At 34.7% G+C, this 27,845-nt stretch overlaps 1 protein-coding gene across 1 annotated transcript; it reads right to left on the bottom strand.

Annotated features, from left to right (window-relative positions):
• Positions 1-1,432: 1,432 nt before the first annotated feature.
• On the bottom strand, positions 1,433-25,958 carry LOC138332770 (uncharacterized). Its single transcript, XM_069280736.1, has 5 exons — positions 24,395-25,958; positions 6,650-6,749; positions 4,403-4,551; positions 2,538-2,628; positions 1,433-1,769 (listed from the first exon to the last, which is right to left on the bottom strand). Exons 1-5 carry the CDS (start codon positions 24,560-24,562, stop codon positions 1,507-1,509), a joined length of 771 nt encoding a protein of 256 aa, XP_069136837.1. The 5' UTR covers positions 24,563-25,958; the 3' UTR covers positions 1,433-1,506.
• Between the last annotated feature and the right edge of the window lie 1,887 nt (positions 25,959-27,845).

The raw sequence follows: 27,845 nt of genomic DNA, 5'->3' as shown, positions 1-27,845 counted from the left end.
CAGATTATTCCATTCCTAGATTTCTTTAAGCAAAAATGGACATTATACCACATTACCACATTACAAACATGTTCAAATTTCGAGATATTCTATAGAGTTGATAGTAAGAGGCATTGTACATGTGAATATAATATTCATGTAAGTGATATCCTGGAATTTAAAAAAACCCAGGTCATTTAAGTTCAATCGTTAATTGAAAAATCCGTTAAGATACGAAACAAATATGCATCACCAAAAATTGAAATTACTTAGTAGCGCACAGTAATCTGACTTTATAACTCTGTGTTGATAACCATATTATTCAGTGATACAACGTGCTTAATTCATCATGTATTACTGTGATACAAGCTGTGACGTCATACATTGTTGTTTAGAGTACTAGGCTTCAACAAGTGGTACTTAGGAGCCGAACTCCTTACCACTGAAGCAAATGACTGCTTCTGTCTGGGGTTATTAGATTGCCGCCTCACAAATCGGAACTCTTCAGAAACTACCAGAGAACGACGTCATTAGCTGTTTATATGAATGTTAAAAATGTCAAAAGCTGTGATTCTTTATGAAATATCACGACCACGTCTTGGAGACGGCGATCAATATATAACACAATCACTTAGTCACAACGAACCAATACAAACTCACCAGAGAATGACCCTACCAAGGTTGATATCACTGTCTTGAAGGATGTACACTCCAATAGCTTAATCGCACCACTCTTTACTGTTTTGAGCTGAAACTTTCACATTTTGCAGGTACTTATGTTAGTTAAATATTTGCAAGATAAATCATGAAATTCCCTAAAGTGGTTTTCTGAGTGTACAAAATAAATTAAAGATTACGATTTCATTCGAACTTTAAAATCAAGGAATTTCCACAAAAGAAGCTTTAGACCTATACATTAGATACATTAAGATTATAAACCAATATCCATTTGCGAAATTTCGATTGTTTATGTACAAACAAAATATGTGGCAAATTCATCGCTACACATCATTATGATGCAATTTAGAGCATGCTTAAAGTGAACAGTCGGGCAAGGATGGCTAAAGTCGGTAAAAATGGTGTGAATGTATCCAGTATAATTTCTTATGGAATAGAAATATAAACTTTCTCGTCAAAATCTGTGTGCGTACGTAGAAATTAATTTAATGTATAGGAATCTTAAAACGTCCTCCCGGCTGACTATGTCCGTGGTTACATTTCCACGCAGCCTCGCTTTCAATGCTTTCAACATTTCTTTATTTCAATGGTCAGAACTGGGAAACGTAAGCAGAACTTGACCATCGTATTATTATGTGAGAACTTTTGGAAGGCCAATGAACGCATTTAGACTGGATTTCTTTGCCCGACTATTCACTTTAACTGTTTGTGCTCAAACTTAGCATCGAAATGTCATCAAGGTTAAAAAGAACAAGATAGAACAAGATACACAAGATTAAAGGGATAAAACATATATTTCGGTAAATGAATAAATTACACAAAATACGGATGTCTCGGGGGTTTTAATTTTCAAACTTCAGAAGGCTCTGCGGATTCTACTTTGGGAGTACTATCACCGGTCATAGTACAGGATATAAAGTTACGGATAGAATTCCGGAACCTAGCTAACCGTTGGTTTCTTATTTCAGAATCTCTCCTAGGTATGTCGACCGCGATTCCGGAATCATCCGACATTAGACGAGTCTTTTGTTTCTTCGGAGACGGTGTCACGTGACGTGGTTTAGAGCAGGTGGCCTCCTCGCTTTCTTTCTCTTCTGTTGTGAAAGTGTTATCTGAAGGTAGAAAAAATGTTCAGGAAGTGTAAAAATGAAATGATCAAATCAATATTCATATTGATGTGCAACGTGTTTCTATTGGCAAATACATGCTGTTTGAGTAAGTGGATTCATTTTCTGCCTTATTCTGCCAGATGTAATTTCAATTTAATTAAAGAATGCTGACGCTGCCACCAGCACATGATGGCGAGATAATGGTGTTTCACTTCAATAATTGATAAAAATTAAGCATAACAGTCATACGCACTCTCACGTCTTCATTAAATGATTGCAAAAGACGGTTGCTTTAATTATTGATAGTTGTGCTAATCAAAGGGAGATTCATCTATAATTACAGAACAATTACAGAAATTGTTTGAAGATTCCAACAGAAAAATTAAGTGCTGTGAACACGTTCTGTTCGTAGCGTCAAAGTCTGACAAATCTAGAGATGGCATTACTCACATCATTACAGCGGACTTCATTTGAAAATGATGTTTGCTCTGCCATCAACATACCTGAATTATATTTTCCCTTTTTTAATTTATTGAGTAGATATTTTTGATATTGTGCGAATATATTAAATTACCAAGACTATCGCATTTACGCATTTAAACCAGTTTACCAAAACATTCCACAAGGCACATATGCATTAATATTGTGTAATATAAAAACAGAAACAATTTGAACCATCATTTGAATTTGCAACGGTTAGCAGAAACCATGACAACAGGCTTTTTATTGACTGATTTATGAGATTTGGTTGTGATCCACGACAAACCTCACCTGAACTTTTTCTCTTCCGAAAGAAATCTACGATGCTCCTTTTCTCTTCGTTTCCTTCCGAGGACTGACTTGGGCGTCTATTTGTGGCTTTCTGAATAAGATTAAAACATTTAATTCAGTTGAACATAGATGGGATTGGTAAGAGGATCCAAGCATCAAGAAATGCTGAATATAGCAAAAAAAGGTCCACTTATCTCGAATTGTTAAGCCAGTTTTAAAAACAACCTTTTCCCATTTAAACTGCAATATTCAAAAAACCTTTTTTTTTCTGTGAAGAGTTGAAACTGTATTTTCATCCTCAAAATTTAGCGGGTAGGGGGTAACATATACAGTAGTGCTATTCTGTACAAAAGGAACGGGATGGCAGTGTGTTACTATTATTTTCTTAAAGAAACCATAGGTTTTGTCATTAGACAACCAATTTGGAAAATATATTTCTCTATCTACTCGTGTATATGGTCAAAATGGTGACATTTCGTTATGCTCTCGCATTGCATTGTGATTAATGACAGTTCAAAATAAAGCATAGCACCATAGTTTATCTATTTCATTTTCATTTTATTAAGAACTCCTATGTAATAAAATCTTTATTGGATTAAGAGAAAAGTTAGTAATCGGAAAATTCTGACTTCTCAACAGAGAAGATCCTAAACATTATCTTCCTCAACAGAGAAGATCCTAAATATTATCTACCTCAACAGAGAAGATCCTAAACATTATCTACCTCAACAGAGAAGATCCTAAACATTATCTACCTCAACAGAGAAGATCTTAAACATTATCTACCTCAACAGAGAAGATCCTAAACTTCATCTACCTCAACAGAGAAGATCCTAAACCTTATCTACCTCAACAGAGAAGATCCTAAACATTATCTACCTCAACAGAGAAGATCCTAAACATTATCTACCTCAACAGAGAAGATCCTAAACCTTATCTACCTCAACAGAGAAGATCCTAAACATCTATCTACCTCAACAGAGAAGATCTACTAAACTTTATCTACCTCAACAGAGAAGATCCTAAACATTATCTACCTCAACAGAGAAGAGAGATCCTAAACATTATCTACCTCAACAGAGAAGATCCTAAACATTATCTACCTCAACAGAGAAGATCCTAAACATTATCTACCTCAACAGAGAAGATCCTAAACATTATCTACCTCAACAGAGAAGATCCTAAACATTATCTACCTCAACAGAGAAGATCCTAAACATTATCTACCTCAACAGAGAAGATCCTAAACATTATCTACCTCAACAGAGAAGATCCTAAACATTATCTACCTCAACAGAGAAGATCCTAAACATTATCTACCTCAACAGAGAAGATCCTAAACATTATCTACCGGATTTGTCCAATGTGTAACCTTACGTTTAAGGACAAAAGACTCTCCGATATTGAACCTATCCTGAGCTAAGGGATATAGAGGAATGCGGAATACACGAATAATGAATTTTTAAACAATATCAAGAACACAAGGTCTAACGAATATAAGAATTAATGAAGTATGATCATAAAAGGCGCCTAATTTTAGAATCTTATCTTTTTTCTTCTTCCTAATTGACTTTATCTTTCCTAATGCCTCCCTTGGCACCGCCTCACTTTTGGCCTTGCGTCGAGCGTTCGCCCCTGTGAGGAAGGCTCTGGGTTATGTCCCCTGCCCGAGACACTCCAAAGTCTATAAATGTGGTACATGTAGTTTCTGCTCCTGCTTAGCGCTCAGCATACGGGGAGTGGGACGACTGGTTCGCCCGTTGTCAGTATTATGTGAACGGGTGGGGTGTGTTGTTTTTATATTTTTGGTTTCTTCAGAAGAGCATTATTTAAATGTAGTAACCATTATGAAATATATGATTTACCATAAGAGCTGTTCTGACCGCCATTAATCTGCTGAGAAACGTCCAACCGGCATGTGTATCACTCTCCTCTTCACCATGGTCCGCCGCACATGCGCCATCTGTGGTCACGTGACATGATAACATGGGGTCATCTTTGCCTGTTCCAGGATCTGTAATGATTTAATGCATACGGAATTAATATTGACATTTTATATGTAGCAATAAATCGTGCCTTTGTATATTTGTTGTTAAAATTTTGTGACAGATAAATGGATAACACCGTCGGTCTTTTGGTGAAAAAATTTACGACTGTGACCTAGAATTTGGTCTAAGTAAACGTTCAGAATATCTTCTGGCTTGTAGAAATATGTTCATTAAGTGAAAATGGCGGCCATTGGGCCAGTTTTATAAAGCAGCAATAATGTCGTTTGTCAGAGATAATATGCTCTTTCGGTTAGGATAAGTATGTTATTATGTCTGCGTAGGCGCTCAATATAACGTTAACAAACGCACTTGAACATCATTTAATCGCGCTACTATATACCGCGTTATGTTAATTCCAATGCCATAATCGTTATCCCGATAATCGCATTGGGAAACTGTTGATGTGAATATTAATTCATCATAGGATAAAATGCATTTGGATTCTTATGGAATAAACATTTTATCAAAATTCGTGGATAAATACCTCCCAAGATAGTATTAGTTCTTAGATTAAACGATAGCTTCATTGGTATGATGTTTCAGAGCCTAAAACCGCGGAGGTTGCGTGTTCGATTCCATTACAGCTATCTATCGTGTCATGGAAACTTTGTCCTGTATATCTCATTGTCATTACTCTCAAGAACGGGACCAAGCTTTTTAATAATTGATAAGGACGGATCTTGTGATCAAACACATCTGAATGCATACCTTGTTAGTGGAAAGGTATCGCTATCTGGGCACATGGTCACAGTTTAATCAACCTCCCTTTACATACCAAACAAAACGACAGTAGAAAAATTGTGAGATACCAGAACTAAAGGGACTTATTGTTTTGGCTTGGTTTGATATATTAGGTTTAACGCAATATTAACATAATAAATATGATTGCTTTAGAAAAAAAACTATGAATGCTTTCAGAAAAAAACCGCATTTGAGATAAATATGAGATAACATGTCATTAAAATCCTTAGAACCAGCAACTAACTCTACACTGTCTTAATACATGGTAAATATATAATGTAATCATTAATATTCCATCGTAAATGGTGTTTTTGATTATCTTATTAATAAAGCACAATATATCAAACACGCTGTGTGTTGTTTAGATTTGAATTTCCTATCGGAATGGTATTCCGTTGAAGGTAATCATTGATCTTGAATACGGGTATTTTGAACATTGATAACAATAAATTGAATATTTCTTTTTATCATAGAAAAGGAATTTCATTCTAGCATTAAAACTCATAACCTGTCGACATTGCGCTCCGTTGATGGTAATCATTTATTATGTATGCAATTATTTTAAACTTTGATATATATTCAATCGAATAAAATTTATGTAATTCATATTCAATTAGGAATTAACAAATATATTTTCTGTTGTCTTTAATTTCCTAAATAGATGATAAGAAAAGCTTAATTGGAGATCAATACAAGTAGACATATGGAAATGTCATTTCAGCAGGAAATGGATAAAGAGACTGAACCATGTTGGCAGTTGTTCTACATTTTGGCCAAAGCCGACCATTTCTGTAGTGACAGTCTCATGATTCACCAGAGATCGACCACAGGATAGCTCTGTTCCACATATCAGGTCGCGGCAGACGACATTTCTATCTGTACGATAATACGGTCGTATTGGCATGGTTTTCTCCTCAATTATCTATGAGAGACTTTGCCATAGGCCCGCGATATAAATCAGCAGAGAAGCGCATTTTGACAAGGTAATTGGAATTGCTGGGGAAATTTTCTTCTTTATGTAGGAATTAATGTATAATTCTAAAATGCCGCCCGATATCCGGGATTCATTTTCCGGATTATGTTGGGGTTATTACAAGGGCTTTGTGGGGGACAGTGAGTACGCCAATACTACTATTTCCTGAAATAGATCGTCGTGTCTAGACTCTAATCACAACCACACTATTGTTACAATCATAATAAAATTACTAGCAAATTCTAAATTCGACTTAAGCAACCTCCTTAATGAACGCGAAAAATCATTTTAACTTTGCATTTTACCACCAATAAATGAAGCCGTAATTTAAGAGCCACTTTGTGATTTACCTTGTCCTGAAAACCTAACAGCATTGTCCACACCTTCGTCATCATCAATGCATGTCTCCTGGAATCGCACAGCTTCCAGTCTGGTGGATTGGTTTGACAGCTGCAGAAGATAAAAGTTGGATAAGACATTCAGTGGGTATGATTTATTTATAAGATATACCATGATGTTGTTTTGATAAGATAATAAAATGTTCTGAGCCTTAGGCGAATGTCTTTATTACTCACATTTGAGATAAATTGTTGAAGTATCAAAGTGTTCCATTATTTATAAGAACTATATTCGGATAATTGTGTTGGTATCAGACTCTTTCAGATAAAATTGCGATATAGGAAACTCAACGGATAAAAACCTTTGAATAAAAGATTATTTAGATCTACTGCCAATATACGAAACAAGAAACAACAGAAAAATGTCGCCTTTTGTAATCGGTACTTATTTAGCGTTAGAACTCGCCTGGCATGGTAATATAAACCACGCAAGAACAGGAATGCCCAACAGAAAGATTGATGCTTTTCAACAAACCCCACTAACATTTTAGAGATTAACATTAATCTACGTTAGTCTTCAATTTATGTTCCGTAGTGTCACTATTATATCGTGTTCCGTCTGCCTTCCAGGATAAAGATAGAAATCAAAGACTTAATTAGATATAACGACAAACAACATCTAGTCCTCCCAACTAAACTCATTATACTTCTATAAGCATAGAAAGGGAGTCATTGTTGACTTAAAGATCGAACGACTCGACAAACAGAGATTAACACTAAATTTATAATTGTGTTTTCGTGCCAATTCCCTGGAGACAAAAAAAATCTTTTTTAGCCTGTTCAAGATTAAATAACGTGTATTTTTTAGTTGTCATAAAACTTTTATCGATTTTGTTCCAAGGCCAGTCACATTTTTCATGCAAATGCTTGATATCTTTGGCAAATTATATTAAATGACTCTTAAGATGATGCTGAATCCTCCGATGGAGTTTTTCAAGAGTTGAAGAGTTCTATTTCCGCTTTTTATTCCCTTCAATATCCTTCTTTTAAAGGAGCGTTCTCTCCTGTTTGCATTATATGTATGGTTTTATACAACAACATGGAACGACCTGGTTTGATAGTGAGGCTCTCTTACAACGAGGAATGTGTTGGTTTTGCTTTGCTGGTTTTGTACAGAGAAATAATGATTTGACTGACAAGTTTTAAGTCTGCTGATTTTTGTAGAGCTATTGATGGCTTAATTCACCGGACGATGTGATCAATATGTGATTCTGGGCGCCATAACCTAACAGTCGTTCATCGAACTGAAGGTGAAACCTGTGCTCTTCAGAGTCTGAATGTCAATCAATGCATATTTCCCCTCGGTCACATAAAGAATTCTTTCTTACTGCTGCAGATAATGTATAGCAGGTACCATACCACAAACCAAATATGTCAGCTAATTTACGATCAAGAAGAGATTTTATACCGACATAAATAATGTCGTACAGCCAGCATATTAGGCCCAACTAAATCTCTAAGAAGTCTTAGTCGTATTAGTTTGATTTGCCATGCTTTTAAGGAACCTTTCCGGCGAGCTTTCAGTCTCGTTGAAGTCTCGTTTCAACCTTGATCAAAGAGTTGTTGTAATTTTCAAACACTAATCGTTTCTATACGAAGAGTTCCTATTTTTAAAATTGTCAGAATTTACACTTTTTACAAGAATTTTTAGGACAATTTGGCTGTCATTTTGAAAATCTGTGCTTCGTACACTATTGAGGATTTTACTTCAAATCGCGACAAGATCAAGTTAATTTCTGCATTTGTGGTCTAAATTTGTTAAAGGTCGTCAACTGTGTGTTGAATGAATCTTCTACTGTTTTATTAAACTTATGTAATGTCCTGTGTATAAAAATTGATTTTGAAGAAATAAAAGGTCTATTGTGATAAAAATATGAATCATCTGAGTGTGAAAATATAACTTAATGGCATCTTCTTTTTAAAATTTTATTGAAGTATTTTTCAATTTTTAACAAAAAACGCTGAAAAATGATAAATATTGTAGTGGGGCAAAACTTCGCTGATCTCCAATGTTCATACCAGGTTAAGAAAGAGCAACCTTTTGTTTCAATTAAGCTGCCTGATTTTAGAAAAAGTTGCTCGTCTGAACGTTTGAATGAAGTATTGAATCTGTCAAAAATTGTGAGAAATAGCGTTGAGATTATGGGCAGCATTCTATTTTGAGCGGATATATGGATAATGTATAGTGCCAATTAGGACGCTTTCAAAGAAAATGTTTGTTATGTCAATTCAACTACAAACATATTTATCAAACAACCACTTTGGAAGATATTCTTCAGCTTGTTCTGTGTATGGTCTAACAGTGAAATTCATGTAAAATTACACATTTTGCTAACTGACATCTTTGATTTAGATTAGTTCAAAATCAACTAACTACCATCTGGTTTTTCTTCCATATATATCCTGAGTATGCACTTTTTCCCCAAAAAAATCTATATATAGAGAAAAAAAGTTATAAATAGGATACTGACTTCTCAAAAGAATTATCCTTAAAGATGTTTGGGATGTGATGACTAAAATATATAGCCTGTTTATTCCACATAAGACACATATACAGATCAGTATAAAGGAGTTAATGAATATGCCTGATCACATTCTGTCGACCCGCAATAACAGGTAGGCTTCACCGGATGATTTAATCAATAGCCTGGGTTTTTTGTAAAACCAGAACTCATTGACATCTTTTTCCTCGCCAATATTGACTTATAAACCATTGAAAACATCAATTGGAATGGTAGAAAAAATTCTCCAGGCAGTAGTTTAGATTGAATTAGCGTCCTTTGATAAACAAAGAATCAATACGGCGACATGTGATAATATGTTCCCTCCCTAAGGCTAATTGTGGCCGCTACACTAATCCAGGCCTGCTAATCCTGTTTTGCCATTATACTGACAGTGATTTGGAGGAGTGTGTAACAGAATAAACAGGATATACAGAAAGTACATTGGACATGTTTAGAGTGCTGTACCTGTCACCTTAACAGGACAAACATTTATCGTAGCTTAATTAAGGACGAAAGGATTATCAGAGTAGATTCTGAATTACTTAGTTAAAGTGAATAGTCGGGCAAAGAAAACCAGTCTTAATGCGTTCATTGGCCTTCCAAAAGTTCTCACACATTAATACGACGGTCAAGTTCTGCTTACGTTTCCCAGTTCTGACCATTAAAATAAAGAAAAGTTGAAAGCATTGAAAGCGAGGCTGTGTGGAAATGTAACCACGGACATAGTGAGCCGAGAGGACGTTTTAGAATTCACATACTTTAAATTAATTTCTTCGTACGCAGACAGATATTGACGAGAGATTTTTATTTTTCCATTTCATAAGAAATTATACTGGATACATTCACACCATTTTTACCGACTTTAGCCATCCTTGCCCGACTGTTCACTTTAAGGCCACACCAAATAAATCAGTTGTTCTTCGGAAACCGAAGAAAATAATTGGGAGCGAGCGAGCGAAATTTGTCTATTTTTAATAAAATATCAATTTTCGGATTTTCAGAGGCGAAGGGATCCAATGTCATACGAGCGCTAATTTTTTGGCATTTTTTTCATTTAAAAATATTTACATTGAATTAATTACAATTATATTAATTTTGCACCCTTTCATTAAAAAAATAACTAAACAGCAATGTTATTAAGAATAAATAAAAACAAAACACAAACAAATTTAAATGATTCAACTGAGCCCCAGTTCAAGTAAAAAAAATAATCAAAATGAAGAAAAAAACCAGACTAACTCTAGGCCAAAACTTTGATTCGCAATTAGAAATTACTGGTCTTCAATTATAACGACCCATGATTCGAAGGACAGATCTAATTTCATCGATGAAGATGCCTGCCTTTCAATTCTATTATACCCTTATTCATTTCAATATATCTGTTATTGGAGAAAAAATACTAGCCTTTACATTGAATTAATTAACATTCAACTGTTTAACATTTTTCACAATTTTGTATAATGAAGCAATATACTTAATTTCCATTTCATCATTGGTTTATATTTTTTTATTTACTATTGTTAATTTTATTATTTTATCACATTTAGACTTTAGTTTAAAATCTACATCAAAATTCTGAAAAATTAATCCCCTTTAAAAACACATGATCCCGATCTATTATTACAATTACCCAAAATGGCGGCCATTACGATTGCAAAGTTTGTGACGTCCATGGATAGATAGGCCTATTAAACATTAAAGACGTGAGTAAATCATTTACAGTTGTTAGCAGTCCCTTGAAAGGTTAGATGATTGTTCAATAAGCAGCCGATCGACCTCAGACTCAGTTGTAATACGGCTTACGTTACACACGTGAATGTATGACTGACTGATAATTAGGACTACTGATGTTGGTCAGAGAGTGTTCACACCTCTTTGTTTACTTCATTATCAAGCCATGACCAGTGCTTCACTGCTTGGTTTGCAGATATAGCTGGGATTAGCGGATTTAACCGTATGGAAACGTCTGAAAAAAAGTTTGAAGGTGCGCTGCAATGTTTTTTTTTTTTTTTTTTTTTTTTACTTTTTTTTTCAACTTAGGAGCGAGTTTCCCGACGAACAACTGATTAATTTGGTGTGGCTTTATGAACAGTTTGATGTCCTTTTATAGAACTAGTAGTATGAACAATTCGTAACTGATAAATAGTTGATCTTTAAGTTGGTAATACATGTTGCAATATTCTGCAAACCAAGTTATGTTATATTATGTTATGAAAAAATTGTGAGATAAAATCGCCTGCGAAATACGTGTGATAAAATCGCTCGCGAAATCCGTGAGATCAATCGCCCGCGAAATCCGTGTGATCAAATCGCCCGCGAAAATCTGTGAGATCAAATCGTCTGTGTATTCCGTGAGATCAAATCGCCTAGAAAATCTGTGAGATCAAATCGCCCGTAAAAAATCCGTGAGATCAAATAAGCCGGAAAAATCCGTGAGATCAAATCGCCCGCAAAACCAGAAACCAGTGAGATCAAATCGCCCGCGAAAAACCATTGAGATCAAATCGCCCGCAAAATCCGTGAGATCAAATCGCCGGCTGAAATAAGTTAGTATATGGAATTTAAAAAGCAATTAAAATATCCGTATACAGTGATATTATCCCGAATTTGCTGCGTCAATGCAGATGAGTAAGTTCGCGGAAAATTACATTAAATTACAATATCTCTACAAAAGATAGCATCTGCTACATGTTTAATAATAAGTGTCTAAACTAATAGATACATGAACGTCACGACTACAATGTTCTATTGGTGAGAGATAAACCAGATATTATATTTACAGATAGATTTGTCACATTTGTTACCTTTGTTTCCTTTGTCTTGACACAATTGTTACCTATTCACTAATTGGGACGCGTTAACCACCCAAATATATATTGGATTCAATCTAGTTCTGCTTTATCAAGTACAATAAACTCATACAATTTGAAACTATGTCATAGAGCTACTCCTGCAATACAGCAACAAAGTAAAAGTAAACATACTGCCGTTTGTGAAGTACGTAATTATGTTAAATTATCGGGGTACCCAAGAAAACTATTTCTTGTGTATAAAGAATTAATTTTGGACACAGATTTTGGTAAAGATCAAACAAATTATTGTGAATATTTCAAAATGGCAGGTTATTCAAATGTTGTGTTCCAATAATTCAGTCCATGTAAAATAGTAAAAGACTCTTTCACATATCGATTATAGTATTATACTCGAGAGTCACAAAATGTAATAAAACCCGAGGCTTGCCGATGGTTTTTCAACATTTTGTGATCCCGAGAGTAGAATATCCCTATCCATCATATCCATAAATGAAAGAGTATTCTTTCCTCATATCTCGGTGCTTTATTACACTTTTACAATTAAAATCGCCCGTCAATTTTAGAAAACCACTATTGCAAATATATTTTCTGAAAATAGTGCTAAAAATATCCAGAAAATTCCACAGTGCCGTCAGCCCGTCACGAAATTGTGTTTCAAGGTAGCCATGCAATACAGCCTCAGGCAACAGGAGTGTATTGCAAAAGACCAGCTAGTATTACACGTGTAGGTATGAGAGAAAAAGTATGCTTTCATTTTTGGATATAAAGTACGATGATACTTACCCTCGGAATCACAAAATATTGTAAAACACTCGTCAAGACTCGGAATTTACTACATTTTGTAATTGTTGGAACATATAACAGAGTATGATATTCTTACTTCGGTATCATAAGTTTTAGTAAAGTCCTCGACAAGTCCCCTCGTAGTTTATTACATTTTGTGACCCTCGAGTAGAATATTTCCTATCCAACATACATACCTATGAAAGTCTAATATTACGGTACAGTTGAAACAAAAATATTATAACACGATTTGCTACATTGCAAAAGGTCTTTAGTATAACGTTCACAAAATTTTCAAACATGCTCCGACTTTTTTGGGGTTTTTTCTGTTTATTTTGTTTTCATTTTTTAATGTGCAAGTATTGTATTCCTCCAGTTGAAAATGGATGCATACATAACATATTTGTAGTGATCCAAATTGCTTTATTTAACGTGTTCCTCAAGTTGTCCATGTGCTACGTATATTACAAATTCTCAAATAATGTTATTTAAACTTTGGTAGGCTTTGATGTTATATAATTAAATAACCAATTGGCTACAAATGCTTCCGTAAACCGTTTGTCAAATCACAAATGTGATGGTGGTATTATATCTATACTTTCTCCCGATTTGTCCCGGACTAGGTGGGTTTCCTAGATGGAGTTGTGTTGGTGACTATACATTGAGTGGGGTTAACTTAGACAGTTCAATTGTTAAGGTAGCCAGTTGTTTGGTTTCTTCCTTAAAGTGTTGACGACATCGCGTGTCTGGTTTTTCAATGAATCCCTCTATATGCAAATAAGTAAAATTCAAGTCCGTCTGACAAATGCCACTTGTTGCTGTTGGTCTTCCTAAAGCACATATCGATCTACGTTCTCATTTAATAAGATTTGAGTTTGGGTCTGGGAGAAGAAACCCTTCTCTCAGAGAAGGTATAAGATATGCAAAACGCATGTGTAAACTCCTTAAAGACAACGTTGACAAAACGACAAAAATCGTTTCGGCATCGAATGATTGCCTGGTATCAAATTTAAAATTCATAAATGGGCAGAAGAAAGATTCAAAACCCCCTCCTTAAGTATTTTTACTCTAATTTGAGTCAATAAAACAAAAGAAGGCTTCATCGGAACTTTATTCTGCTTCCTCTCATTTTCGGATTTTTTTTTCCAGATGAAATTTATATTAAATTGGTTTTGAAATATGATCATGCTCATACAAATACAATGTCATCCACTATGTATGAATGCTTATAAAATTAACAAAGCATTATTATAACTTAAATAGCATACCCAAATTCTCGTTTTGTGAAAAAATGTGGCCAAATGCAATTTCTTCAGATTCGTTTTTTTCATCACCAATCTTGAATTAAGAATTTTCAATATGATTTAAGTTACACGTGAGAAGGGACTACGTTTCCTTTTTTGGAGTTTCAACAGTTATTGAAGTGAATGTGGGGATTTTTGTCAAAAGACTATATCATTTCGTTACATTTTTATTGGTTTAACGTCCTATTGACAGCCAGAGTCATACAAGGACGTGTCAGGTTTGTTGGTGGAGGAAAGCCTTAATACCCGGAGAATACCACCGACCTTGCTTCTGCCTCACATGGGATTCATCCCAGAGGTGAAGGGCTTGTGGTAACATGACATCTTAACCACTCGGCCACCGCGGGCACAGATTACATCACAAGTATATGTAGTATCTCTAATAATTATAAACATACATTTTCTATAGTTCTATTTACTATTTCTAATATAATGAACACATGAACAAATAAACAAAATCCTACATGTAACTTCACTGGTGTTTATGCAATGGATGTAATACACACTCAAGATAATAAATTATCATCGAAAGGGACATACTTTGATGCAAAATGTAAAAGTTAAAATGTGAATGATAAGAAACAATTTCCATAATCAAGCTGGATAGAAAAATTGGCATTTTTGTCAACCTTCTTGAAACTTCTTTACCAAGCTACAATTGACATTCAAAATTCTTATCCGCCGTACAAGGACGGCATCACAATCGTAGACATCAAACTGTGTAACATTTTATCACTGTCTTCCTACAGGAATCTTGCTTACTCAACAGTAAACACTGTAAGGCAGTTAAGAAAACGCTATCTATTCCCTGTAGCATAAAGCGAGTCACGACAGCAAAAATAACTTAAAATAAAGGTTTTATACTGGTATCCAACACGACTGGGTTCTCCAGAATTCCCGATAGACAAGCGACACACTGGGCTCTATTTTAACACCACGCCGAACTGTGCAGGTATTAGGGGATGTCTCAAATGTTAAAAAAATTCTTTACTGACTTTTAAACAAAAACAATGCAATAATATTTTAATGTTGCTATCTGTCAGTCAATATTTAAGGATTATTTTGAATAGATTTTTTATGTCACATTTTTCTCACTTACTTTTTTCGTCTTTCTACATGTGAAAAACAAATTGTTGTTTTATAATCTTTCTATTAACTTTCAAAATGATATGATTACATTTTCGCTACCACACTAAGGGATATTACCAAACTGTGCAGGTATTAAGGTAAGTCTCAAATGTTAAGAAATTACAACTTTGAAAGAGCCGAAGTATGATTGTTGGCACAGAATTAGAATTGTTAACAAACTAAACCATTTTTTCTCTTATTCATTTCACCTTTCTAAATGCGGTAACATATACAGGGTGTCCCAAAAGTATGTCCTGAGTTTGACGGTTTATAAAAAATGTTTTGATAGACGGAGGAATTTGATAAACAACGATAAATAACAACCCGGACAAATATCTTTTTATACATCATATTTCGCTAATTTTGCGATTTGTTCAGAAAATCAATAACTTTCATTTAAAGAATGGGCGCGACATGATGAATTCTGTCCCTGAAATTCCACACCAACTCACAATTCTGTAAATCTACTTCCTAGAGATGGACTGCATACCTGGGTGACATTTTCATAACATTTCTTTACTAATTAAAAGTAGGGAATTTTACAACCGCACTCTAGAGTTCAATATCTTTAGCCTCATGAGTCCTCATGGTGCTAGAAAGTCACAAACATGTGACATCATCGATTATACAATCATTTCTATTATGACGTCATCACACAAAATAATGATGTAATATGTACATGTGTACCCAATTAAGTTTTAAATTTGGATGCTCCTACTTTTTAAATTTGAATTTTCATAAAAAGTTTAGTATTACAAATGTAGAAATAAACTAGTATTTTTAATCTTTTTGTTATCTTTCATAATGAATTTCTTTTTCTTCAAAATATTGAATAATAGCTGCTGTTATCAGAACCCACAGACCAAATGTGAATATAGAATACAATATGGCTCATTCTAAGCTATCTAAAATTCATTAAATGAATAATAACAAGATCTTTAACCACATGTCTCGGAAGAGGAGCGTTCATTGACCCATTACGTCACCCGACACGGTAACCTATCTCAAACCCGCCCATGTCATAATCTCCTAATTTCATGGTAACGCCGGGACTACATTAAGCATCTTTATTCGGTAAATAGGTAGAAATGTCTTGTAATTTAAGACTTCCTCGTGAAAGATAAAGTATATCATCGAATTCATACCTTAAATGCCCTGTTGAAGCCCGTTAAAGGTTTTGCCACAAATAAAGCTACATGTCGTTATTGATTTCACCCTGACTACCAAACTTACTTCACACTTCGGCAGCATGGTAACCATAGACCGGTCAATACGAAAGGGATATAAATGCTTTATATCTTATCGATATATGACGAGGAATGTTCATAAGAGTTAGACCGATAACCTTGAAAGATGCTATTTAGTGACGTCATTAGACAAGAACATAACAACGAATGGAAAATTCTCAAAGAGAAAATGAATGAATAATATACAATACGATAAAGTGGTTATGAAAATGAAATACATGTACTAACAATGTCGCATTTTTCATCATAATTTGATACTTATTTAAGATAGCAACATAACCTGGATTTAACCTAGTTTATAAGCAGACTTTTGTTCCTTCGGAACATAGACTTTTTCCTATGGTAAATGTTACTTACATCAAACTACTTTATCTTGTTCCCATCATTTGAGCGAATTCGAGCCCGGATAGTAATTTTCCAAACCAGTTATTAGTTTATTTCATCTGATATATTTGAGAAACATGTGAGATTTTTGGGTTCATTTTTAGTTTTTAGTATCATTAAGGATTATATATATGTCTATGATTTGTTCTGTTTCACTTGCATCCAACATATCAAATTACGTATACCGAGTACTTCCGAAAGGTGTAACCTCCTTACCTTTTTATTGCCACAAAATAAGCCGCATACCCTCTAAAGTTAAATTCTCTACTACTTCTCTATCAGACATAGGCGACTAGGCTAAGATTCCCTTGCACAGTAGTCTTCTATTCTTTATTTTAGCCATGTGTTAGAATGATAACAGCAGGAATAACCTCCATTAGATCCCAAAATGTCAAAATTACTTTATAGAACATTATTTCACCAGACAGTACCCTTGTTGTGGATCGTTAACAATAAATTTCTATCAAAGACGCTATGTTTATTACGTCACTTGAACCGTATATATATAGATTATCATCAGAAATGATTATTTAAAGCGATGCTAAGCTTTTAACAACGATAAATATTTGAAGTCCATAACGAAAATCCTTATTATTTTATTATGGATGAATTATTTCCACATGTACGGTATATGATTTGGTGTTAATACAGAATCCGTGTTGGCTTAATATCATGAAACATTTGTTAGAGGTGACAATTAATACTTCCACCGACAGAAACATTGGATATTAAACCAATCAACCTTATGTTTAATTCATTGTAGCAAGAAACGTTAATAAAGAACATTAGCTCGATCGTGTTGTTTTTTGTTAACCCTACCATGCATCAGATATAAGAGGTTTCCTTACACTCTATTTAAAATTACTGTTTGTTCTTTTAAAAGCGTTTCAATTAAACCTTCTCTGGATAAGGCATGATTCCTGACCTAAAACATTTAGTTCCCAGACTGTCAGGTTCTCAACTGGTATCATCCATTTGTATGATACATCGGATCTAAAAACAACTTCTAGACTAATTTACTGCCAGAGGTCCGCGAGTGAATAAAATATTTCCGAAGGGAAAATGGATTTCGACATATTTATCTTTTATCCAAGATAAGTCTCATCAATTATTGCCTGGACATTAGCAAGCTGAGGTCGCCACATCTATTCTATAGGGAGACTTATACCTGAGGCTTAGCAAAACAGCAAACTCGCTGTACACTGCACGCAACACCAACCAACGGGGAGTTCGACAAAAAGACAGGCAACCCTTTGTTCACCAAGTTTACAATTATGATGGAAATATATTCCGAAAATAGGACACGATTATACATCCCTATAAAAGCAAATTATGTAAATCAGTGTATGCCATTCGCATCATTACCGAGAACGAATTCTTAACTATCTTTTGGTGTGAAAGGTTGCCTTGGGGACTGTCTAAGGAGATATTGTTATTATAGATATTCATTATTGGCCTTCGCGTCAATCTTCAGCAACAGTTGTTATCAACAGGGCGTGTTTTCATATCACTATTGCTGATAACATTAATCTTCTGTTGTAAATTTAATTCGCCCGTGTGATATTGTTGCATGCGTCACGAGAGTAATATAGCATTTGTGATGTTAACAATGATGTGGTGTTAAGGAATAAAGATAGAGGAAAATAATGTTGTTTTATGAAAATGCATGTTTTCTGGAATATTAACAATATTCCATTGGACATCATTGCATTTTACCCTTTTTACACGCCTTAAGATTGCTTCTTAAACTTGCATTAATGTTATCCAAAGGTTTGAAAATATTATTTTTGTTTTATAATGATAGTGAATATCCTCATTAAAAGAGTTTGATGTATTGCTAAATTTTCACTCAGAAAGAAACAAATAGAAATAGAAACATTACAACACGGTTTCCTATATAATGCCTCCAAATTATCGTCGGATTTTATGTTATTTTCATATGGCTATCAAATCGAGTATTATTACGAATCGACTGGTCTAACCGGACAACAACGGGTAGCGGAACAATGTAGCGGTATTGCATGCCATTTCTGGTAAAAAGGTGCTCTAAAATAAGAATGGCCACCCAACTTCCCTAGAAAGGTTGGCCAAGATACAGGGGTTATCTCGAACCATTTGAAAGAATTTGTGTTTGTTTGTATTTTTATCTCAGCACGAATGATTTAACTTGCAATGTCAGATTTAAGTATGAATGCGCTAAGAATATAGTAAGAATATCGAATTAATTGAAAAAAAATGATATAGACTCGTAAACAACTCTAGAAAAGCAGATATTCCGAACGAATGGCAGTCAGAGCAATATAAAAATAATCAACAATAGATACACTTTTATATCGAACCTTAAAGAGTAATGTGAAAAATCATGAGAAAACCCAATTTTAAATATCCACTTCTCAAATCTGACAGATATCATTAATTAATTTCGCCTATTTTGTTAATAAAATGACAAAAAAAATCTCCCGGGAAAAAATAAGAAAACATAAAATGTTTGCGAAAACAATTAATTCAAAACTTGGCATGACTTTCATTGTTATCAATTACTTCCAGTGCTTTTTAAGGATTAAAGTCTCTTTCTGGTGGTTCTATCGAAGGATAAAGTTGAGTAGGGTATCGATATTTGGAATGGAAGCGGTCCATGAAACAAATATCGATACCCTACTCAACTTTATCCTGTTGTATATAGTTATTATATTGTTATTATATTGTTAGCGTCCGATTCAAACCGCCTGTGTCAAGGAGGTGTGACAAACAGAGAGTTTCGATCACTTGAGTTCTACTTAATCAGTTCTTCATGTTTGAAATTACTTGAATACACGGATGTTTACATAGTTCCATGTCATTATTTCCAGATTTTGGAAATTTTCAAATGTATCGGACGTCGTTTCGAGGAACATGTACAAACACAGGTAGGCCCACTACTGTAAACGTTTACCGCTCTCAAAATGTTAGCTTATATTTATATTGTTGTTTCAAACCTTCAATAAATATTAGAGATATCTATTACAAGTATTGTAAAGCTACAGTTGTAGGATTCCGTTTCATTGATTTCGAAACACCCAAACGTACATTGTGTATGTAAGGCCTACTCTCGTCGATTCACAGTAGATAACGTATAGGACTTGTCTGTCCCCCGAGGTAAACAAAAATGCATTGTTTTGCTAGGTCGTTTTGATAAAATTTATCCAACTCAAAGACTGATGTTGTCCTGACATAGCTTATCCATTTGCGTACAACCAAAGATGTTAAAAATACAAATAGGATGTAGATCTACATGTTGTAGCGAACAAAACAGACTCACCGACACACAACATGTGCAAAACTGTACATTGTAGCCACGGAAGCATTGCTCAAAGAGGTACGGTAGTTACATAAACAATGTAACTTTTCTAAATTTGTATTTACACACGTACATGTATGTATTCAAACCTATTTTGATACATGTACATGTTCATCGAACGTACGTTCGGTACTGAAAACACCAAAAGTTTCTGATTTGGACCATCATAAATTCATCCGCGCGGCTCCAAATTGCGCGTGGCATACTCAATCTGTCGAGATTAAAGTTGAGTAGCCTTTCGTTAAAATTAACGGGGTTTATACCAGGCATGGGTAATCGTAATCGTGTAATCGTAATCGATTGTAATTAATTACATTTTCTCAAGTAATCGACAGTAATCAGTAATCGAAGGCTATTTCGATTACTTGTAATCGTAATCGTAATCGATTACAGTAAAAATTTACTGTGTAATCGTAATTACATTCAAATTACTTTTCAATTACATTATACCTATTATGAAGTTGAATTTAGCAGCCAGTATACTAAGTTTAGAAAGTGTAAAGTTCAACTTGTCTGCTGTAGTTCGACTAAAACTGAAGATAAATGTAACAGTGTTTAGTATTGTTTATAAAAATCTTTTTATATTTGGTTTTCTGATGAACTGTAAGGCTCAAAGAAATGTCAAAAGAATTGTCTATACAGGTATACTTTACAGCTAATTTTAAGTTTCACCAGTGTGCCCATGGGCATAAGAGCATATTGTATTAAACAATGGAAAGCATTGTTTCCATAAAAGTCAACAGGTATTGACTAAGATCAATTCAGTTGTTTCAGGGAGTATGTCCTCAGATTTCCAATGAACTTGTTGTTTTAGGAAACAATGAGAAGTCAATTTTATTTGATATTCCCAGTAGCTCTTTTTACCTGTACAGTCAACCAAGATTTATCTGTTTAACTCAGAAGCATAAATCACATTTTTGCCTTAAAAAAATCTGTAAATTATATACTTGATTCATTTTTATATATTTAAATTGCATTGCATTGTAAATGAAAATTACAAATATAAGAAAAATTACACTACTACAGGTTTCCGCTTTCTCACTAGAAGAATCAAGAATTAGATTTCAGGTTTAAAATATCTACTTATTGTGTTATACCGTCATCTGCAAAATGCAGGTCATCAATTAACCACATACGGAAAATGCACATGGTCATTTCTAAGACACACCAGTTTAAAAAGCATGATGAATTTGAAACTAAATTAACAGTTAACTTAATTCTAATGAAACTATTTTATATAAATATAACTGGTTTTGGAATGCTATCAAATCGTAAAAGAGAAAAACTGAAAATATTGTGATAGAAGATAAAATTTAATAAATCAACTAAATATGTAATCGAATGTAATTGAAAGTAATTTTAATTACTTTTTGTAAAGTAATCGATTGTAATCGATTACAGGTCAATGGTACCTGTAATCGATTATTAATCGATTATTAATTGATTACAGCGTTTTCTCCCTAGTAATCGATTATTAATTAATTACATTTTGAAGTAATTGTGCCCATGCCTGGTTTATACTATCAATTCATCACTGACTGTAAAAATTAGAAGATAATCTTGTTCCAAGAAGCTTTGATAGACGTGTTGTTTGTTATAAAAAGGTAGACGTGCTAGTTAATATCTAAGTCACGAAGAAATGGAGCAATGTTGGTCCTATTATAGATTAATTCTTTTTTACGTCATTAGGGCGGTTGTTTCCGGGTGATGAGGTAATGATTCAGAATTATTCCGGATAATTGTGACCGAGGAAGGTATCAGGATATTAGCGTGAAGACCCTTTAGCTTGTTATTCCACAAGACTGATACGTCGTCACTCCTTCACCATTCTAAAGCATAGCACTCCTCAGCTCTAACCACCGGAGGCTTTACGCTGAGATATTATCTATATACTTTAACGTCTTAGATCGCTATATTGGTTTATCAATATTACTTGAACAGTCGCTATCAAATTATCCGTTGCCTTTATAGTGCAAATAGTTCTAAACAGGAACTATCTGGGCAGGTAACTAAAAACCTTAATTCACTTTACATTGAATCTAATGTTTCTTTTCCAAAGCTAAATCCCATCAATTGCCAAAGGTTTAGTGAACTCATTCAGCGCTGAAATTTTATAATGAAATGTTCCAGCTTTAAAAGTTCAATAATGTCTGCAAGGATAAATTAGTTAACAGACTAGACTATTTTAAAATCTATGATATTTCTTGATATTCCAACAGGAGAAAATATTACATGATACTTTTATAGAATTCTTTGAGGTATGCTGTACACTACGAAGTTTGTTGTAATCTGTTATCTTCTATCTTATTGGAATAAGGAACAGGGTAGTTTCATTTAACCATGTACGTAACACGAAATATAGATTAATTTCTAAATGAACAATTAATTCCTAATATTTTCCACTGTCACATAACAAAAACATCCTGTATCCAAATGTCCTATCCATCAGAGAAAGTGCTATTTGTATATATATATATATATTACATTATTTGAGAGGCTGCCACCAATTAAATGTTGTTTTCGTCAATATAATATCTGCTTCATGTTTTCGTCAATATAATATCTGCTTCATGTTTTCGTCAATATAATATCTGCTTCGTGTTATCGTCAATATAATATCTGCTTCATGTTTTCGTCAATATAATATCTGCTTCATGTTTTCGTCAATATAATATCTGCTTCGTGTTTTCGTCAATATAATATCTGCTTCGTGTTTTCGTCAATATAATATCTGCTTCGTGTTTTCGTCAATATAATATCTGCTTCGTGTTTTCGTCAATATAATATCTGCTTCGTGTTTTCGTCAATATAATATCTGCTTCGTAATTCATCTGGTTGCAGTTTCACTTCAAAAACGAATCACTGAAGATATTTGTGGCCTGGCAATCATAGATATTTGGTAAACCATTTCTTTTCAACTCTTTATCAGTATCTTCTTATCACGAATTTTTACTTTCAAAACTGAATATCCTGAAATAATATCAGTGATAACAACACTTTGTTTATCCAACTTAAATTCGACATTTTTCATACATGGATTAGTGCGGACCTACCTAGGTTACATGACTGTCAGATGGGAACAATTCCGTCTGTGCATATTACAGACTTACCTCCCTTGCAGGTAGGTATCCCATTGTGACGTTATTATTTTGTGAGCAAAACTCACGACGTTTTCTCTGCAAAGTATGACAATATTCCATTTGATATGATTGCTGATGCTTTCACATCTTGAGCGTTTCTTTTAGGAAAGACTTGAGCTCTGACCCCTGTCAGAGACAAACTGACATCTATTACAACAGTAGTCAATGACACCGTAAATCTATGCTCAGCATTAGGTGAGTATGATGACTAGTGCTCCATGGCCAGTTCTTAGTATAATGTGACCTGATGTGGTATGCTGTTTGGTCCTCAATGCAATGCTTCTGTGAGGAAACGCTATGGCGTAGAGAATAGTCTCGCTATTACAAAGGGACATAACACGAGTATACCAAAAATAAACAAGTACACTCTCAATCAGTATCCTAATCACAAATAAGACAAATGTTGTTGTTATCAGGACGTTTAAACAAAATTAAACCAAAAAACCCTCTAATTTCTGTTTGTTCCACCTTTTGCCATTTCATGTTCCAATAATTCTGTTTATATAAGTCTTCTTTATTTTTGTATTGATTTTTTTTTCATCATTCTCTTTTTTTCTTTCTTAAATATTTCCTAATTCACTGTTTATATATTTTTGTATTTCTTGGGTTGTTTTGAGATGTCCCATAACGACCATTTGATCTTTAGTAGTTACTTAATGTTATATATGCTGTCTCAAATTCGACTGACTTTTGAGATGTCCACTGATAAGCCTATCTTTTATTTGGATTTTGAAATGTCCACTGATACACCTATTTTCTGTTTGCTTTTTGAGTTGGTCCCTAATAAGCCTACCTTTTGTTTGGTTTTTGAGATGCCCAATGATAAACATACATTTCTTATTTTTGAGATGTACCCCTGATAAACCTATCTTTTGTTCGGTTTTTGAGATGTCCCCTGATAAACCTACCTTTTGTTTGATTTTTGAGATGTTCCCTGTTACTCCTACCATTTGTTTTTTTAGATGTACCCTGATACACATACCTTTTGCTTGATTTTAGATGTTCCCTGTTACATCTACCATTTGTTTGGTTATGAGATGTACCCTGATACACCTACCTTTTGTTTGGTTTTTAAAATATCTCCTGTCCTGGTCTTCTTTTTGCCTTTCAGTTCTTTTCCTTCATATAACCGGACCTGGGCTCCAATAACGAGCTCATGCACGTACTCCTTAACACTCTGTGTCCGTCCGTCCGGATGGACAACAATAGTCCGTTCGTCCAGCATGTTAACAAGGAATGGTTTTATTACACAGCACTGTCCTAACACCACGATTTAAAAACGCACCAAATGTACTCCTAACTAAACCTGTTATGAACAAAAGTTAAACTCTTTTCAAATTTCTTAGTATATCTGGTGACGATATTTCAGAGTCTTTGGACTACCAAAATCACAACCGGACGTCCATATCCTTTTTATAGATTTCGACTGTCCTCGAAATTATGAAAACCAACCAAATATTATTCTAACACAACATTTTGTAAGTTTCGTTCATCTGGTAAGATAATCTAGGCTGAATAAGCGATCATGCGTGTATTCTGTATTGCCAATCATCCATATAAAAGTCCGTTGAGTTATCTCAATGCAAAATGAGACGGTGTCACACAACGTCAAACGAGATGATGTCGCACAACGGTGGTGTCACACATTTCGTGAATGATCGATAGTCGCAAGCAATGACAACTTTACAAGCTCCTTTACGTATAATTGCACAGATCACACGCAATTCATTAAAATTATATCATCATCTGTAGAGCGAAGGTGATGAAAACTACAAATCGATCGTAGTTCTGACACAGAACCTTTTTTCCAACGTGTTAAACCTTTCCCACACGACGAGAACGTCTTACGGTTTTCCTTATCTACGTATTCGGCGCATTGAGCTTCATTAATTCAAATTTGCAAGCTCTTTGCATTCGATTGCTGTTCTCTCCGATTTTTATCGTTTCCATTATAACATGTTACGTCATCCATCACGCAATTAGCGAGTTCCCAGTCCGTCTCAGAGCTTAACAATGCCAAAGAGGAATGTTAAAAAACAACAACTATTCACAACCTATTGTGTGTTCTGTGTAGTTACTCGCTCTAGTAGTTAAAACCTGTAAAAGGATAGTTACCTCGCTCATTGAATTAGTAGTACGTAAAGCAATCGATCTAACCCGCGCTCTCTCTCTCTCTCAAGTCCTTCAATATTTAACAACAGTACACTTTAAAACAATTTCCCTGAGTATAACAAAAATCACATCCAAAAATCGAATAAAATATCAACCCAAACTAGCCGGCAAATGGAACAGGGGATTACAAAGAGAACTGTCTGGTTCAGCGTCATATATAAGTACAAAGATTGGTGTGTGCGCGACACACTCGGACACAGCCAAAAGCTATAAGGTTGTGTGTCTCAATAAAGTCGTTTATATTCCTTACGCGGGCTGGCCTGGTGTATACCAACAGTACGTGTGCTGCAATATTTCCACTAATTCCTGAGATCTAAGGGAAACTGATTGCGTAGGTATTCATCAAGCAATGGAACAATTATATCAGATTTCCTAATATGGTGCTGATATTTTCTCTAACGACAGAAATCTTCCATCAGAATTAAATCCATTCCCGTCGCTGAATAGCAGCTGGAGCCCATATAAGGTATAATGGTACGGATGTTCAGTGCCGAGGGCCGAGGGCAGTATTTTATCACGATTCCAAACCTCGCTTGGCTGCTGTTCACACTAGAAATCGAATAGTAAAACACTGCAAGGTTTCTTCTACACGATATAGATTAATAGCATGGTAACATCATAGTTTAATGGTTTACTATCATCCAAAGATTCAACGATGCGTGCTGAGAATTCATAAAAATCCGATACAATATCGCTATTAAAGTATTGTTCACTCAGAAGCAAATTTCACCAAGGAATTCTTTGCATACCAATTCACAATCTAGCACACCGTTTGTGTAAAGTTTCAGTACACAAACTATATATAAACATCCAAGGGACATCTTCAAAATTGACAGTCAACGTGCATAATGTGTAGCTAGTGTCCAACACAAATGGTTTTTAAAAACACATTAAAGAACGCAAGGACGGACGACAATGTGAATGCAATATCAAATAGAACTTCCCGGTTGCGCAACGCAACCTATGGCGGATGGTTAGAAAAATTTCCTCTGAAGATCGGCTGATCTAAATCGATCATCAATCACACTTTCTTTTACATTTTTCAGTGACATATTTTGGTAAAAAAAATGTAGAACTGGTTATATTCTACCATATTTTTCGACTTTAGGCTGATTTTATGGACATATTTTTGCACTTAGAATAGGATGATTTTTGTTGCATTTTACTGTCAAGTGATTTTCAAAAATCAAAATTGGCTACCACCTGATCCATATTGATCTAAATTACCTTTTCTTTACATTTTTCATTGTCATATTTTGATATAAATGTAGTACATCATCATCATATAGACATCTGGTAGCCAGCGTTGTCCACACAACCGCCACAAACAGGGAACCCTGCGAGACTGAGAGTCACAGCAGTGGTGGTCCAGATTTTCTGTGTAGCCAACCTGTCTCTTTCGCCGGCGAGGGAATTTGGTCTCTGAGTAACATTTTTATATGTTCAGAAATACATACATATTTATGGAAAGGAACAAACATGCGATTTATTCAGGCATGTTCTCAACCCGTGACATGTGCCCTAACATACTCCCGCGTATCCCCTATCAATCTTAATCAGCAGTGCAGCGCGCGGGATTTACGTGGATCAATAAATCAGGGGAAAAGTGGGAACACAGGTAGTCAATTTCACTGTGACAGCTAATGGCAACTTCTTAGAGAGAATATGATCCCGGAGGGGGTCCAGCAAAATTGGCTGTACCTATTACAGGTCGATAGCATGGAAGGCCAAGGACGACGACAATGTGAAGCAATATCAAATAGAACGATGAAGAGGAACCTGAATTATCGGAGAGTGCCAATATCATCCGTCAGTTATTAAACTAAATTATGTGATTAATATAAATAAACCACTTTTTTATCGCAGGCCAAGGACTGTCTGTCTTATAAGAACACGGCAATGGTCTTACCTATTGGTTGGTAACATTTCCTTTGTAGTTTCTACAGCTATTTTGAAATGTTAGAGTTACATGTAGCTGGGTTCAAACTAAATTATTGATTTTTAGTTTTTAAGTGACTGTCTCACATACTATGGACCTGTACATGTCACCGGCGTCTACAGAACTTCCCGTGCATCCTTATTGTAAGCTACATTGTACGCCGATCATCCTCAGCAGAGTAGCGACATAGGCATTGCAATACATATTTAACCGTATTAAGGATAAAATCTTAGGAAATAAAGCGTTACCGTAGGGGTCTCTCTGGGTTATTTGGAGCATTCTTCTCACGAGGATGTGTCATAATAACAATATATCATTTTTATAAACATTCCTACTGTTTTAGAATTTTATCATCTGCAAATCAGTAAAACAGATGTAGCGCCCATCAAATATGAAG

Source organism: Argopecten irradians, chromosome 10 (assembly GCF_041381155.1).
Source record: "Argopecten irradians isolate NY chromosome 10, Ai_NY, whole genome shotgun sequence".
Lineage (NCBI taxonomy): Eukaryota > Metazoa > Mollusca > Bivalvia > Pectinida > Pectinidae > Argopecten > Argopecten irradians.
Note: the sequence above shows the minus strand (reverse complement) of the source record. Positions and strands in the feature narration are given on the sequence as shown.